The sequence below is a fragment of the Pelmatolapia mariae genome, linkage group LG13, assembly GCF_036321145.2.
Source record: "Pelmatolapia mariae isolate MD_Pm_ZW linkage group LG13, Pm_UMD_F_2, whole genome shotgun sequence".
In the NCBI taxonomy this organism is placed as follows: domain Eukaryota; kingdom Metazoa; phylum Chordata; class Actinopteri; order Cichliformes; family Cichlidae; genus Pelmatolapia; species Pelmatolapia mariae.
The window spans coordinates 3,492,100-3,509,051 of NC_086238.1; the positions used below are offsets into that span (position 1 = coordinate 3,492,100).

The 16,952-nt window shown below is 38.5% G+C and overlaps 2 protein-coding genes across 3 annotated transcripts; one reads left to right on the forward strand and one right to left on the reverse strand.

Annotated features, from left to right (window-relative positions):
• Positions 1 to 1,096: 1,096 nt before the first annotated feature.
• Positions 1,097 to 7,219, forward strand: LOC134639832 (cytochrome P450 3A40-like). The gene is made up of 13 exons (XM_063491286.1): positions 1,097 to 1,146; positions 1,258 to 1,351; positions 1,561 to 1,613; positions 2,147 to 2,246; positions 2,679 to 2,795; positions 3,960 to 4,045; positions 4,137 to 4,279; positions 4,365 to 4,489; positions 4,603 to 4,687; positions 6,093 to 6,253; positions 6,352 to 6,578; positions 6,762 to 6,924; positions 7,006 to 7,219. Exons 1-13 carry the CDS (start codon positions 1,097 to 1,099, stop codon positions 7,078 to 7,080), a joined length of 1,479 nt encoding a protein of 492 aa, XP_063347356.1. The 3' UTR covers positions 7,081 to 7,219.
• A 2,003-nt stretch (positions 7,220 to 9,222) lies between these two features.
• Positions 9,223 to 16,365, reverse strand: LOC134639679 (cytochrome P450 3A40-like). 2 transcript variants are annotated; one of them, XM_063491008.1, is made up of 13 exons: positions 15,897 to 16,359; positions 15,646 to 15,739; positions 15,431 to 15,483; positions 14,946 to 15,045; positions 13,502 to 13,618; positions 13,077 to 13,162; positions 12,842 to 12,984; positions 12,635 to 12,759; positions 11,625 to 11,709; positions 10,352 to 10,512; positions 10,026 to 10,252; positions 9,526 to 9,688; positions 9,223 to 9,434 (listed from the first exon to the last, which is right to left on the reverse strand). In XM_063491008.1, the coding sequence occupies exons 1-13, from the start codon at positions 15,962 to 15,964 to the stop codon at positions 9,360 to 9,362; spliced, it is 1,497 nt and encodes a 498-aa protein (XP_063347078.1). In that variant the 5' UTR covers positions 15,965 to 16,359; the 3' UTR covers positions 9,223 to 9,359. The 2 variants fall into 2 exon arrangements, with proteins under 2 accessions (XP_063347078.1, XP_063347079.1); XM_063491009.1 differs by lacking the exons at positions 9,223 to 9,434; positions 9,526 to 9,688 and adding an exon at positions 9,741 to 9,902 and having other exon boundaries at positions 15,897 to 16,365.
• Between the last annotated feature and the right edge of the window lie 587 nt (positions 16,366 to 16,952).

Consider the following 16,952-nt stretch of genomic DNA (forward strand, 5'->3'; position numbering starts at 1 on the left):
TAAACATTTATTTCATTGATCAATATTTGTTTTAGGAGGACTTTGCTTAATTTCAGAAATAAGCTGTAGTACAGAGTGTGACTTGGAGGGTTGACACGTCTTTCTACTGAGAACTAAACCCACCTATGAGTAATCTTTCTCACTACAGAATGATGAACTCAAATTATCCTAGACAGATCAGCAGCAGAAGTTAGTTATTTAAGGTCATTGATCCTTGGCATTGTGTTAAAAACACACCTAAATGCAACTCAGCAAACTCCCAAATCTCTGCTTTCCTAGAGGTGCTCACATGTGTTGACAGTCATCTCATCAACTCTCGTAAGTGCTTTTTCTTAAATAAATAATAAGATAGGATAATAAGTCATGTTTTGGTTATTTGAGGTTTTATTTACCTAATTTTAAGGCCTGTTAAAGAACAGATTACTTTTATTCTATCCTGCTGTGTAAAATCTTACGAGTATACTGCAAGTGAAGTTACCTGAAAAGAAAGTTAAAATCTGAAATGACACTCAAAAAATATATCTCAAAACATGTCTTTTTATTAATTGTATTTTAAATTCATCAAATCATTTGGGATCACACTTTTTTTTAACATGAATAAAGTAATAAAAAACTATGTGGTGCATATTTGTCACTAATAAGCCATAAATAAGTGCATATAATTAAAAAGTGTGAGTAGTAGCAGAGTGCATTTTAAGGCTGTAAACTCCATTCATTGGTTTATTAAACATTGACCCTTGGCACACTGATGGGTTTAATCATGTCACAGTAACCCGTGCCGCTGATGTTTGATCAGTATCTTTATCTCTTTGGGTCTCCTGGGTTATTGTGGAAAAAGAATAATAATAATAAGCCAGATAGATTAGGTTAGGTGACATGTTACAGAGCCCCTATGTGATGGCAAAAGGGTGTTTTTTCTTCTGATTCAACTGTTAATGCAAACAGTGAAAATGCAAACAAAAGAAGATTAAGAAGCCTCTGAACCTTTGTACATATTATTTGTCTCAGAGTCCGTTGGCCACGGAGAGGCTTTAAGGTCGCTTGTTTTCCAGCTCGCAGCCACATTTCCTCTCCTGTTTGTTGGAACAAAGTTAAAATGTTTTTCACCTGGACTTTGCTGGCCCTGCTTTTTACTTTGATATTACTGTGAGTATTCCTCCAAAGCAATAGCTGGGTGTCATCCTGGCAGAGTTTTTTTTTTTTTTTTTTTTTACTGTCCAACTGATGATCCCAGATTTTTTCTTTTTTGTAACACAGATATGGAATATGGCCATATCGGTTCTTCAAAAAGCTGGGGATACCTGGACCGAGGCCCCTGCCTTTTATTGGAACGATGCTGGGCATGAGGAAGGTACGCACAGAAACCAAACTCACCTTAGAGACTGGGATATGAAGAGCTGACTGATTTGATCTTTGAGAACTCGAGATGAGGGTTTTTTTAATGAACTTATCGATCATCAGTCTCAGTGACCTGCCTGATCTCTCTGTATACTTTGGATGCACATGTCCTATTCAGTGGCTTTTTAACACTAAAACAGCTTTTCTTGTAACTTCTTGTAGGGATTTCTTGCTTTTGACAGAGAGTGCCATGCCAAGTATGGGGACATCTGGGGGTGAGTTCTTGCTTCATCAGTATACATACAAGAAATCACCAGGAGGTCTGTTGATATCAAATTCTGTCTGTGAGCCATGATCACTGGGACAGGGTGGGAAAAATATTCACTGGCTCCCATTTTTCATGAAGCTGTTTCTCCTTTTGGCCTGAAGCAGATCTCTTTTAGTGGAAGCGTAGCATCCAATTTTCTTTATTTTAGGGATAAAAGATTTTTGCCAAACGAATTCAAGTCAAAATATGAGTTCAGGGAATCTGAAATGAGAAGCATATGAAAACCTACAAAAATAAACTCTATAAAATTTCTTACTCCATTGTCATTTATTTATTTATTAATAATAGGACTGTGATATCCCATTCATAGCATCATGTGTAATCGATGTAATCACCATCAATGTGTAATTTTACTACCTGCACAGATGAAAAAACCTCTTTGATTAACTGAAGGTGGTTTACATATCCAGATGTGTAATAATGCCTTAAATGATTTGCTGTGATTTATGCTACTGTGAAAGGCTCTTTTCTTTTTTGCAGGTTGTACGATGGACATACGCCGGTGTTAATGGTGACCGACCCTGAGATTGTTAAAACTGTGATGGTGAAAGAGTGCTACTCTTTATTTACCAACCGCAGGGTAAGAGGCTCCGCTTTTTATCGTACAGTAGACTGAAAATTCAGCAAATCGTGAAACCTTTGGACGTCCTGTCAGCGCAACACTCCCCAAAAGAGTTTTATCTTTTGCTTTTTTTTTGGAAAGCTAAATTGACATATGTCACATATGTCCTCCCCCCTGGATATATCATTAACATGGGGTAGAAGGGCAGGTTAATAATTACATTTTACTCTGGCCTGTCCAAACTGTTCTAATTCCATATGCATTGATCTGTCCAAACAAAGTCCTACATGAAAATGCATAATATAGAGCTATCACAGAAATGATGCTACAAGATATTACAAATGATATTACATTATCTGAGCAAACTACACGAGTTGTTAGGGGACTGGAAGATGTTGGTGGAAACAAACTGTAAACACTAAGAGTAGTTTTTCCTTTTCCTTTTCAAAGGATTCTGGTTTCTTCAGTGAACCTCTGGATGATGCAGTGGCAGAAGTGAAAGACGAAAGGTGGAAACGGATTCGCAACACTCTGTCTCCATGCTTCACCAGCGGAAGACTGAAACAGGTCGATATCATATGTGGGTTCATTAACCACGTCTATGTTTCATGTGTGCTTACAACAAAAGTAATAGATTTATTTCTTGTTCAAATGTCATCACTTTATATTGGGTTTTTTCCCTCAAACTACTTATACAGGCATCATTAAAAAGTTTTGGTACCTTTACACATAATATATAAAATCACTAACATTTAGCTGTTTCTTTGAATAATACTGCCATAAAGGTACACGGTAATTTGAGGTATTTCAGGAAATCACTAAAATAAGGCATTTTTTGTAGCTCCTAATAGCCTCGTTTCACTATTTCCACTTCAATTGACATTAATTAAAGCCCTGAATTTAAAGTGAATTGTGTTCTGGTACTTGCCGTTCCTTTTTTAAGTTCCCAAAGTGTGCAAATAAGTATAGCTACATGTTGTCCACGGCTCAAAATATAACCAAATAACAGACACTTTTGGCTGCCCCCTTATTCAAAAGGTGTCATTGCACCTATTAGTGGGGCGATCGTGGCTTAAGAGTTAGGAGTTCGCCTTGTAATCGGAAGGTTGCCGGTTCGAGCCCCGGCTTGGACAGTCTCGGTCGTTGTGTCCTTGGGCAAGACACTTCACCCGTTGCCTACTGGTGGTGGTCAGAGGGCCCGGTGGCGCCAGTGTCCGGCAGCCTCGCCTCTGTCAGTGCGCCCCAGGGTGGCTGTGGCTACAATGTAGCTTACCATCACCAGTGTGTGAATGTGTGTGTGAATGGGTGGATGACTGGATATGTAAAGCGCTTTGGGGTCCTTAGGGACCAGTAAAGCGCTATATAAATACAGGCCATTTACCATTTATTACATTTAGCAGATTGTTATACTAAATTTCTGTCTTCTCCTGGTACTAAACCAGTGAGTTTTTGCTTGTTTGGCAATTGTGAAAACCACCTTATTATGAAGCCACCAAACATACCACTAGCTATTATTATTATTATTATTATTATTATTATTATTATCGGATATCACTAGTTATTTATAAATCCTCAGAGAAATCAGTAATTTTCAGAATAAGCAGGAATTTGATTCTTTTATTGCTCTTTTATTGTTTTATTTTGTATCTCTCCAAAATAAAATAAAGGTACCAACATTAGAGCATTCACAATATAATATAATTCTCTTATTTTGTCTTTTATTCTTTTAAGGTTTTTCCCCTCGTTGCTCGCTATGCAGAACGACTTGTTGCAAAACTTGAGGAAACAAATTTGAATGAACCCATCAACGTCAAACAGTATGTTGTTAATCTGTAAAATGCCAGCACATTACACTGTTCATCCTAAAATAAATGAAGCATTCACCACATGTATTTTCAAATCTTATAGGTTTGTGGCTCCTTACAGTTTAGACACTGTGACCAGTGCTTCTTTCAGTGTGGAGACAGACTCCATAAACAATCCAGACGATCCTATCAATGTTCAAATTATGAAGGTCCTTAAAGTCAACACTGGGCTTTTCTTTTTGCTAAGTATGACCTTACTTTTACTCTTTTACACAAACTCCATTTGATCATATGGTATCCTTTTGTTAACCACTCTTTACTCTTCTTTCAGTGGCATTTCCCCTCAGTCGTCGTCTGTTAAAGCAGCTCAAAATTGAGATCATGCCCAAAGAAAACATAAACTTTTTCCTCAACATCATCAAGCGATTTAAAGATGAGCATCGTGAAGCCAAATCTGTAAGCATTATATCTGTAAAGGAAGATCAACATTATCTAGTCTGTATGCACTTACCTCTGGGTCATTTTCAAGTCCTGCTCTGAAACGTCCCCATCTTAATGCTTTAAACCAGACACGACCAGACTTCCTGCATGTGTTGATTCAGAGTGAGATCCCAGAAAAGAACTATAAGAACAATGAAGATCAGCCAAGTAAAGGTATGTTTTTATCGCAAAAGTAACCAAGCCCAAGTTAGGCTTGGGCTTGGTCCAGTCTCAAATATGAGGTCTCCGATATATGATGGAGTCTTGTTCATCAAGAGCTTTGTATTTGAGGATGAGGATTTTAAATTCAATTCTGTATAGCTGATTACTGATCATTTATTTTAACAGTTAATGTCAAAATACATATTTTAAGAGGGAAGAATACTGGGCAGAGCTCACGAATGTAGTTGAGACAAGCTCTGGGTGGTAATGAAGAGTTTTGAGTGTTTTTAAGTGTTGAGGGGAAACTGCCAAGAATGTGTTTGGTGTATCCTCTGGATAGAGGAAAGAGGACAAGGAGATTTAGTGATTTAGAAATGGAGAAGTACAAGAAAGTATTCAAACGTAGAGGTTAGCGAAGAAAATGTGAACTAGGGAGATGAAGACAGTACACAGGAGAACTGCTCTGAGTCTCTTGTTTTCACAATGTTAATGGACACGTTGACAGATGAGCTCAGGCAGTGCTGTTCACCGATGACATTTGTAGTGAGCGAAGGGAGCAGGTGGAAGAAAGCCTGAAGAGATGGAGGCATACTTTGGAGAGAATAGGAAGGAAAGTCAGTAGATGCAAGACAGAATACATGTGTCTGAATGAGAGGGAGACAGATGCTACAGTGACGCTGCCAGGAGGAGAGATACTGAAGCTATAGGAGTTTAATAGACTTGTAGTCAAGACCGCCTAAACCGAGACCAAGACAAGACCAAGACCAGAGGGTATCGAGACCAAGACAAGACCAAAACCAAAACCAAGTCGACACGAGACCGAGACAAAAAAGTCTTTAAACTGAAAAATAAGCCACCCACCGCCGATGGTTGACTCCAAATCTCCCAAACACTATGTCGATCTGAGAAAGCAAGACCGAGACAGCGAGACCAAGACAAGACCAAGACCAAAGTTCATCGAGACCAAGACAAGACCAAGACCACGTAAAAGTGGTCTCGAGACTGGTCTCGAGACATCCAACTCTAGAGTTTAAATACTTGGGGTCAACCATCCAAAGCAACAGATAGTCCAGAAGAGAGTGGACTGGACATAGAGTGAAGTGGGTGTATATGAGTGTGAGGGGGGGAAGGCTAACAAGAATGTAGTTGTGCCTACATGTAAGGTTTAGAGATGGTGACCCTAGAAAAGGCTGAGCTGGAGGTGGACAGCTCAGGTTGAGCACTTTAATGACAAGGTTAGAGAACGAAGGCTGAGATAGTTTGTACATGTCCAGAGGACGGATAGTAGATATGTTAGGCAAAGGGTGTTGAATATGGAGCTGCCAGGTGGGAGGAAAGGTGGGACATTGTTGTCAACCAGTATTTGGTCCCTGCTCCACTTTTTATTACCATAAAAATCTTTTGTTTTTTGTTTTAGGTTTGACTGAACATGAGATACTTTCCCAGGCCTTCGTCTTCATCCTTGGAGGCTACGACACCACTAGCAACACTGTTACTCACATCCTTTATAATCTGGCTACAAACCCTGATGTGTTGCAGACCTTACACAAAGAAATCGATGATAACCTGAAGGAAGATGTACAGTATTTCTTTACATAATTTTCTGCCATCTTTGTTTGAATAATGGACACCAATGTATTTTCTTTTTGTGCTTGCCACCTCCATTATTTGTCTAGGCGCCCATTTTATACGAGGAGCTGACCAGTCTAAAGTACCTGGACCAAGTTATACTTGAATCGATGCGATTGATTCCCATTGCCCCTCGCCTCGACAGGGTGTGCAAAAAAACTGTTAAAGTGAATGGCCTCACCATCCCTGAGGGAACCGTGGTTGGAATTCCTGTGTGGGTGTTGCACAAAGACCCACGCTACTGGAACTCACCTGAGCTTTTCAGACCAGAGAGGTAAATCTGTGCCATTGCAAACTTATTGAAAACTCATCCACTGGGACATAATTCTTAAAGAAAATGTTGTATTTGTGCAGAGTAACCCAGCCATATCTCTCTTTTTACACACCTGTTATGTTATTTTTTAATGTTTCAAATAACGAATAAACTTAATTTGAAAAGTCTCATCTGTATCTGCAGGTTCAGTAAAGATAGCGGGGAGAAGGTGAACCCATACATGTACATGCCATTTGGACTCGGCCCTCGTAACTGTGTTGGGAGGCGCTACGGCCTACTCACCACGAAGATGGTTATTGTCCGTCTCTTGCAGAAGTACACTTTGGAAACGTGCAAAGAGACCATGGTAAGAACAGCACTCTGCCACATTCAGACTGTCATACAACTCTCCTGTCATGTTCCTGATTTTCTTTTCTTTTTCTTTTAGATTCCACTTCAGTTTGACTGGAAGTCTGAACCTGTTCAGCCCATAAAACTCAAGTTTGTTCCCAGAAAAGAGTAATCTAAAAGGGAACGTCTCCAAATCCCATCAAACATGTTTTTATATCTGCTGCCAAGATAACATTCAGAGTTGATATTTTTAACTATTTTAAAATGTTATTGAATCAGAGCAGGGTAAACATCTGATTTTTGTGTTTTACTGTGTTGATCTCTTTTAATTACTTTTATTTAAATTGTGTTGAAAATTTGATCTATTTTGTGTCCAAAAGTTACACCAGTCGGTGTCTTAAATGGACCTTACACTCAAGAGATTTTGACTTTAACATTTGTACATTTTTAAATTGTAATTGCATTTATTAAATCATAAGGCTACTGCTTGTGGGATACACCTCTCACTGATGACTGTAGTTTTATTATTGGTGGTATCTGTCTCCACCTAGCTTCAACAGCTGGCAACAAGCGTTTGATTTGTTCTAAACTCTGACCACTGTCCATTGCTGGTTATATAGAAAGAAATTTCAGATTGTGTCATCAAATGCAAATACTTGCATCACCTGTTTACCGTCAGTGTCTTTCATGTTTTCACAATAAAATATGTCCAAAATCCAAAGTTCCAGCGTATGTTTCCAGAACTGAGCCTCTGTGCTTCTTCTTCTACGCTGACAATTTGGACAAATTTTGTTTTCCAAAAGGAATAGTTCCACATGCTCCTTCTCTTTTATTATTTTTAACAGCGGTATGTTGAACAAATGCAGTACTGAGTAAAAATCTGTAAAAAAAAAAAAAAAAAAAGTTTGCCTGTTTTTACAGTGACAGGAATGCTTTCATGTCAACAGCATCAGCCAAAAGAAGATCAGATTATGATCCTTCATTGGAAGCACTGAAAATGTGTATTGATACCAAAAGTCCATCTGAACATTTGGTGTTTTAGTATCAAAATATAGCAGTGCTTAGCTCATAGAGGTTTAAAATCATGAGAGGAATCATTTCAGTTGGGCTAATTTGCTTCCATTCAGTATGACCTTTTACAAGGATAGGGATGCATACAACAACTGGATTTTCAGGACCTTCATCACATGCACTGAACATTAACTTTTTACTCCTAAGTGGATTTCACTGGAATGGATTTCAAAGATGATACAAAGTTTCATAGTCAATTTTATACCATTTCATCAATTTTAAAACAACAAATAGGTTTAAAACAAGCCAAATGGAACTATCATGGTTTTAATAATTTTGACTCATATATCTATCTATATATATAGGTTGCAATGCTGATGGTTAACCAGTTTCAAATAATTAAGTCCGAACGTGTAAAATCCCTACAAGGCTTTCTGTGGTCTTTTCATGTACAAAAGCTCCACCCACTTTATGTTTAAATCATCCCTTTAGAGGGTTAAAAAGGCTTGTTTCATAGATAGGATAAACTGGGGAGCTGAGTAAAGCAGTGGTCCTAAACCTTTTTTGCACCACAGACCGGTTTATGCCCAACAATATTTTCACGGACCAGACTTTAAGGTGTTGCGGATAAATACAACAAAATAAAACCAGTACCGGTACCAAAAAAAAATAAAAAATTTATTCATAACACATGCGAAAAGACCCAGGGAAACCGAGTTAACGATAAAAACGATTAAAAAAATAATGATTAAAAAACGATAAAAACCCTGAAAACCATATATTTCCCACCCAAACCTCAACTCTCACGGCCCAATACTGGTCCGTGGCTCAGGGACCACTGGAATAAAGCATATGATAAGTACAGCTTGAGCTACTCTGGAGTCCAAGTATACAAATATAGAACAGGAATTCAGCATAACTGGTCCGTTTTAATTAGGTAGCAATACAAAACATTGGTTTTTGGACTGTCAGAAAACCACAATCAAACCTGTGAGTCCAGAATGAGCCCCACTAGCTGTTGAAAAATGGGTGGAGACAGAAACCACCAACAACAGGGCTACAGCCATCACTGAGACATGCATCACTGCCAGCAGCATATTTAATGCACATGACAGATTTTAAAAAGACTGTCTCTAGACTGTAGACTGTATTTATTTTATATTTATTTACTTTGTATTTATTAACCCATGAAACGCATACACAAAGAGAAATCAAAATCTACCAAACTGACACAAAAGTAATCAAAGAATGGTGAAAAGCAAATTTAAAGCAGAAGTGTCACAAAATAATGTTTGCACAAATCCAAAGTCATTAAAATTTATTAATGCTGCAAGAAAATTCAAGTGTTTACACTGCACTGACTTGATAACCTTTTAAAATTTAGCAGTAGAAAAAAAAAATGCACAATGAACGTCATCGTGGTAGCAGCTCCCTCTTTGATTACTGATTTCTGGGAACAAACTTGAGTTTTACAGGCTGAACTGGCTGAAACTTCCAGTCAAACTCAAGTGGAATCTAAAAAAGAGAAAAAAGAAATGGATGTAAAATCAGTGACAGGACAGCAGAGTACTATGACAGTCTGAATGTGGAGGAGTGTTGCTATTACCATGGTCTCTTTGCATGTTTCCAAAGTGTACTTCTGCAAGAGACAGACAATAACCATCTTCATAACGAGGATGGCGTAGCGCATCCCAACGCAGTTACGAGGGCCGAGTCCAAACGGCATGAAAGCGTATGGGTTCACCTCCTCCATGTTGTCTTTACTGAACCTGTAGATACAGATCAAACAAACCTTTAAAAAATGTAGACATGTAGAGTCCTATAAATCATTTAACCACGATGTTCAGGCAACCTTCAACATAAAGAGTAGGAGGGCGTAGTTCAGGGTAAAAATATACTGTTACACTGTTAGCACCCTCCGTCTAGGGGAACAGTTCAGCTTTCAGATCAACAATGACTCGAAGCAGACAGCTGAAGACAACACTGCAGTGGTTTTGGGATGAAAAAGATAAAGCAAACGTCCCAGATTTCACTAATTATTCTCTCTTGTGGAGGGCGACAGGGTTCTTCATAACCTTGTGATGACACACCTACACTCACATTTACCTCTCTGGTCTGAAAAGCTCAGGTGAGTTCCAGTAGCGTGGGTCTTTGTGCAACAACCACACAGGAACCCCAACTATGGTTCCCTCGGGGATGGTGAGGCCATGCACCTGCACAGTTTTTTTGCATGTCCTGTCAATTCGAGGGGCAGTGGGAATCAGTCGCATTGATTCAAGTATAACTTGGTCCAGGTACTGTAGACTGGTCAGCTCCTCGTATGAAATGGGTGCCTAGACAAATAAAGGCAAAAACACAAAAAAAGACAATCTGTAAATGGTGTCCACCACTGAATCAGCGACGGAAACACATTATGCGACGAATTACTGTACATCTTTCTTCAGGTTAGCATCAATTTCTTTGTGCAAGGTCTGCAACGCATCAGGGTTGGTGGCCAGATTATAAAGGATGTTAGTTAGAGTGGTACTGGTGGTCTCATAGCCGCCAAAAATGAAGATCAAGGCCTGGGAAAGCATCTCATGTTCAGTCAAACCTACAGAAAAAACAAAATCAAAGTCCGTTTATAATTAATATAATAACCCTAAAGTAATCAGTAACTAGTACTGAGCCAATCTCACACTGAAACTAACAACTGATCAAAAAGAAAAATGCCAGAGACAGTTTCCTAAATCTGAAGGTCATGTGAAGAACCACATAATGTTTGACACTCCTGAGGAATTACTTTAATAGCTAACAGATAGTTAACTGAAGGTAAGACAAACTAATTATTGCAAGTGTTTTGTGACATGGATACAATGTTTTGAGCTTGTGTGTTCTCTATTTTGTGTCTCTAGGTTAATTATAGCTGACTTTTATCTGTTCCCTTTTGTGCCTGTGTTGTGAAGACAGTCATGTCTCTGTATTCGTTACCTGTGTCAAGTTCTCTCGTCTCCATCTCAGTGTAATTTCCTGTTTTATTGTGATAGTCTCTTGTCTCAGGTGCTTTGTGTTCAGTTTAACTTCCCTTGTCTCTTTATTCCTGATTTGCTCCCGGTGTATGTCCCACCTGTTTCCAGTCTCCCCTCATTGCCTGCTGCGTATTTATTGTCTGTCTCTCCTTGTTCTTTGTCATGTTGTCTTCTCATGCTGTGTGTCTTCGACTGTGTGCTATAATTTCCAAGTTCCAATAGCTCTAAAATGCTGTATAAGAAGTGGTAACACCAACGAGAAATAGATATCCCATTTCTCCTGGCTACTCTTCCATGGCTCCCTCATCTTGAAATACAAAGCCCTTAATGCTCCACAATATCTCATACACCTCGTAGTGCCTCATAGGGCCTGTTACAGTCCAGGCTTACTTTGACATCTCTCACATACAATTTAAAACACTTAGCCAGGCTGGCTATATAAATACTTACAGGGATATTACAGAGGTATGTACAGCCCTTCATTTAATTATCACCCAGGTCCTGATTTATAACATAACACTGACAGTCTCTTGTACATGAGACATGTGAGCAGACTGATGTCATGAGAAAAATTTGTGTGTAAAACCCCTGATCCTGAGTGGTCTGCAGTACATGTGACATGAGTGACTTGAAAGTGGACAAGCTGAGCCCTACACTTTGCCCTACTCGCACTGTTACTTCTGTGGTAAAAACATACCTTTACTCGGCTGTTCTTCATCATCCTTATACGTCTTTTCTGGGATCTCACTCTGAATCAACACCTGTAGAAAGTCTGCTCGGTCCTAGATAAGAAAAGAAAACATTCATCGTTAGCAACAATTCCAGAAACCATGTATGAAATTGAATATTCCAAAGTTAAAACAATACTAGAGTAGCACACACAAGTTAATACAGGTGAAATTAGTTCATAAGGAGAAGTTCTAGAATGTTATAGTAAAATAGAGACAGCTTTGGCCCTTCTTGTAGAGGACTTCCATGTTTTTAATGAAGTCCAGTTTATCATCAATGTGAACATCAATTCAATTTTATTTATATAGCACCAAATCACAACAACAGTCGCCTCAAGGCACATGTTGTACGGCTTTTCGCCGCACACACCTCATGGATGAAAACAGGCATCACTGGTGCTCTTGTCCAAAACTACATCCAAAAAAAAACAAAAAAACAAAAACAAACAAAAGAACCGCAGAAGTTTCTCTAAAGTTTTTCCCTGAAGTATTTTTTCCTAATGGCCACCAGGGGGTGACTACTCTTGTTTCAAAGCTACATAAAACAACACTTTAGCTATATTGTGTCAGCAAACACTTTCCTGATGAGGTGATTGGCTCTGCAACTAGTTTAATTTCCTTTTAAATTCAACAGTACATTTGCTTTGTAAATTATGGTCCCTTTAGAATGACACAGGAAGAAAAGGCATGGCATGTTTTACTATGTGATTGAGAAGTTGCCAGTGAGGATAGAGCTGCTCATTGTTTGGCATGTTGACTTTAAAACATCAGGATGGGGACACTGAAAAGACTCAGCACAACTATAGTACTGCTATACTATTGTTGTACAGTATTATAGCCAAGGATATGTACAGTCCATCATAGCATCTTCCTTTTCGACCCCACATAACATGAAGCTACAGCTACACTGACAGTGACCCAAAGGTTAGTGCACACATACAAGACAATGTTAATCTTCCGTTTTAGATTTAATACTTACAGATTTCTCTTCATGATGCTGATCTTTAAATCTCTTGATGATGTTGTAGAAAAAGTCAATGCTGTCCTTGGGCACAATCTCAATTTTCAGGAGCTCTGCCAGACGTCCACCAAAGGGAAATGCCACTGAAAAGACAGCAAAGAGTTGTTAACCTAAAGCTAAAGATAGCATATTACCAAATGGTCTTTGCATAAAAGGAGGACATACTTAGTAAGAATAAAAGCCAAATTTTCATCTTAAGGAGTTTCTGGACTTGAACATTAACTGGATCATTTGGATTGTTTATGGAGTCTGTCTCTACACTGAAAGAAGCACTGGTCACAGTGTCTAAACTGTAAGGAGCCACAAACCTATGAGAGATGGAAAAGACAAGTGGTCAGTGCATTATTTATTTTAGAATGAACAGTGTAATGTGTTTGCATTTTACAGATTAACAACATACTGTTTGACAGTGATGGGTTCATCCAAATTCATTTCCTCAAGTTTTGCAACAAGTCGTTCTGCATAGCGAGCAACAAGGGGATAAACCTTTTTTTTTTTTTTTAATACAATGGAAACAAAATAAGAGAATTATGTTATTAATGTTCTGTATGTGTTACATGTTTGTCAATTAATATAAAAAGAAAAGAGATAAAGACACACTGATGATGTTGGTACCTTTATTTTACAATTTATTTATTTTCTTTTTTAATCTAGTAGCATGTCAATATTTTTCTCCATGATTGTTTTTAAGTGTAACGGTACCAACAGTTTTAGCCATGCCTGGGAATTGTTCTTCCAGCATATTTGAGCAAGTAAAAAATGCATTTCTTCTTTCATATAGATGTTAACACACAAGTGGTTAATGAACTCAGATGTGATATCAACCTGTTTCAGTCTTCCACTTGTGAAGCATGGAGACAGGCTGTTGCGAATTCGTTTCCACCTTTCATCTTTGACTACTGTAATAGCGTCATCCATAGGTCCACTGACAAAACTGGTATCCTGCGAAAAGGAAATAACTTTACTGTTGCTTCCACCCTGTCACATAGAAACTCAAAGTTTCCTCAGATAATGTAATGTCTTCTAACACCATTTTCGCCAAAGCGCAAGCGCTTATGATGTTTTCATTACAACATGACGTCAACCTGCGTTTACAGCAGATTGCTGATGTCTGACCTTTGACCCCTGACCTTGAAGCATTACATACTAAAGTTTTATGAGGGTTGGTTCCTACCCTTACGATAGGAACCAACGATTGTTGGCTGAAATCTTTAGCTTCTAATATCTGAGATCTTAAGATATATTCACGCAGTGTGTGATTTTGTACAGCTCTCTCCAAGCCCTTCTATATAATATATTATAATGTATATGTTTTTTTTAAATTTTTTTGTCAAAGTCCACTTTGACGTACGTCACTAACACTGGAGGTCAACCTCCAGTGCTTAGTCAACCTAGGTACTCATGTCATCCAAGGCCTAGTATACTGTTATGAAGATTAAAGATGATCCATAAAAAATTGTTCCCTTTTTGGTGCAACCTTAACCAGATTTTCACCAGAATTGGAGCAGTTTTTGGTATCTACCAGCACACAAAACTGACTGCTAACAAACAGACAGAACCAATTATACATGCCGGGGGAGAATTATAAAAAGGCCTTCATACACCAGATATATAATATCTGCACTATATGTACCATCTGTAACATATGTACTACGGCAGTACCATGCTTGAATTCAGTGAGTTCTTTAGAGTAACCCATTCTTTCACAAATGTTTGTAAAGGTAAAGTGCTTGGCTTGGTGCTTGATTTTATACAGCTGTGGCAATGGGACTGAAAAGTCTGAATTCAAAAATTATGGTGCATGTACATGTAAATGTACATGCACCATAAGCTGTCTCAAATGTAAACAAGGTGAATTTGTTTAAATATATAAAATCTTTGTAAAATTCTCTCTGATTCTGCTATACAGAGCAAGAAAGATAACATCTATCTTTCATCTCTAGGTGGCTACAAAACAATGAAGTGTGTTGCTTAGTTTACTTCATGTGTCTCAGCTCCTGTGTACGTGTGGGCTGATGTAACCCTTGAGTATAAATGTGTAACTCTTGGTGAAAGTCCAATCTGCCAGATTTGAACATTACTTCATATAATACCAGTTTGTCCCTGTAGTTATTGTGTCACTACACACGTCAGCCTCAGACTATAGCGCCACTGAAAGCAAACTTGGAAAAATAATAAAGTAAAAAACAATGTTTTGTTAGCAGACTATGTTACATGGAGAGTGTTGCACTGACAGGACTTCTGATATACAACAAGATGAGCCTCTTACCCTGCGGTTGGTAAATGCAGAGTAGCACTCCTTCACCATCACAGTTTTAACAATCTCAGGGTCAGCAATCATCAACACTGGCATTCGTGCATCGTACAACCTAAAAAAAGAAAAGAGTCTTTCACAATTCTTTTTTTTTTGGTATTATTACACATCTGGATATGTAAGCTGATTCTTGCAATTATCCCTAAAAAGAAAATGGTTCGTTATGTTTCCACCAAAAGATTTTTGTTTACCATCTCATCTCAGATTTAAACTATTTCATCAGATCAAGCTCCAAAGTAGGAACAGCTTCATAAAAAGAGGAAGCCAGTAAAAAACTTTTTTTCATTATTCTATCCTGTCTAAGTGCTGACCTCACAACCACAATCACAGCACATATTTACATTTTTTAACATATTGTGAGTTTGGCTCCCAGAGATATTTTGATATCAGTGGTGGTTTTGAATGAGTCTTCTGTCAGTCATGAGGAATTAACAACTCACCCCCAGACGTCCCCATACTTGGCATGGCACTCTAAGTCAAAAGCAAGAAATCCCTGCAGAAAGGTAGACAGGAAAAAAAATGTGCTTAGTGTCAAAAAGCCACTGAATTGGGCAGAAAGGTCCATCGAGCAAATCCTAATCTCTCATCCTCAATGATTAAATCAGTCTGCTCCTCGTATCCCAGTCTCTAAGGGGAGTTTAGTGTATGTACGTACCTTCTTCATGCCCAGCATCGTTCCAATAAAAGGCAGGGGTCTCGGTCCAGGTATCCCCAGCTTTTTGAAGAACCGATATGGCCATATTCCGTACCTGTGTTGCAAAAAGAGAGAGAGGATAGGAAATAGCCAGTTGGACAATAAAACAAACAGCAAGCCTGACACCCAACTGTTGCTTTCGAGGTAATTAAAAAGAAACAAGATTCCAGGTGCGGTGGCTTGACCGCAGTGAACAGTCGAGGAATACTCACAGTAATATCAGCGTGAAAACGAGGGCAAGCAAAGTCCAGGTGGTTGCTGAAAACAGCGTGAAAAACATTTTGACCTCGTTCCGACAAAAGCGCAGGTATAGCTGAAGGCTAGAAAACCAGCGAACCTCTATTTATGAAGACGTTATGTGGTGGGAGGAGCGTATGAGACAAAAATGTGTTTACGTAATAAGATGTAAAAAGGGTCAAACGCTTTTAAAACGTTTTTAGTTTTGCGTAAGTCTGAATAAAATACTTTAACCATCAACGACTTCTAATGTGTCTGCTATTTCTGCTGCATGAAATGATCCGCTTTAGGGTGTCCTTGGTTTGTAAATCAACTTTCGTTTTGATCTGTTTTAATACTTCCCGGTAATAACGAAGCAATTTCACCCGGAAGTTCTCCATTATCCTCCCAATAATTATTTTCTCACTTTCCACGGTTGCCGTCCGGTCTAGTTTGTCTCTAATCGACTTTTAACATATAAGTTTTGTGAATTTTTCTACGGGGCTACTACTCCTGCGCATGCTCAGCAGTTGTTTGAGACCCACCTTTTTCTACAAAAACCAAGGAGGCCCTGCAGAAGCTGATGTAATGTCCCTGACACAGGCTGCTGTAAAATGATCACGCATCAGCGTTCCAAGGGTTACTGTTTAACAAATTTATGATGTATTTACACTAGGTTTGTTAGTCGTCTTACACATCGGCTGGTTATTCACTGACTGAAAAAAACTATGTAATCCAAAGTGATGAGAATTTAAAATACAGTTACAATTACCTATATGTAATTGTTACACCACTCCAGGACAACTTGGTGTAGACAGCAAACCGAGTTTATTTGGGTACTCCAGAACCGTGGCTTTTACATACATACAGACCCCAAGAATACTCTCTTCTCTTTTTCTTTTTCAGAACATTGTTTTCTTTTCTTTTTGCCGTGACTGCCCTCTACTGGTGGAAAACATGTAGCAGCCAAAAACCCAAACATATAGCTGAATAGCACAAATACCAACAGATTTATGCAATGTTTTAGACATATTTTAGCTTTACACTTTACC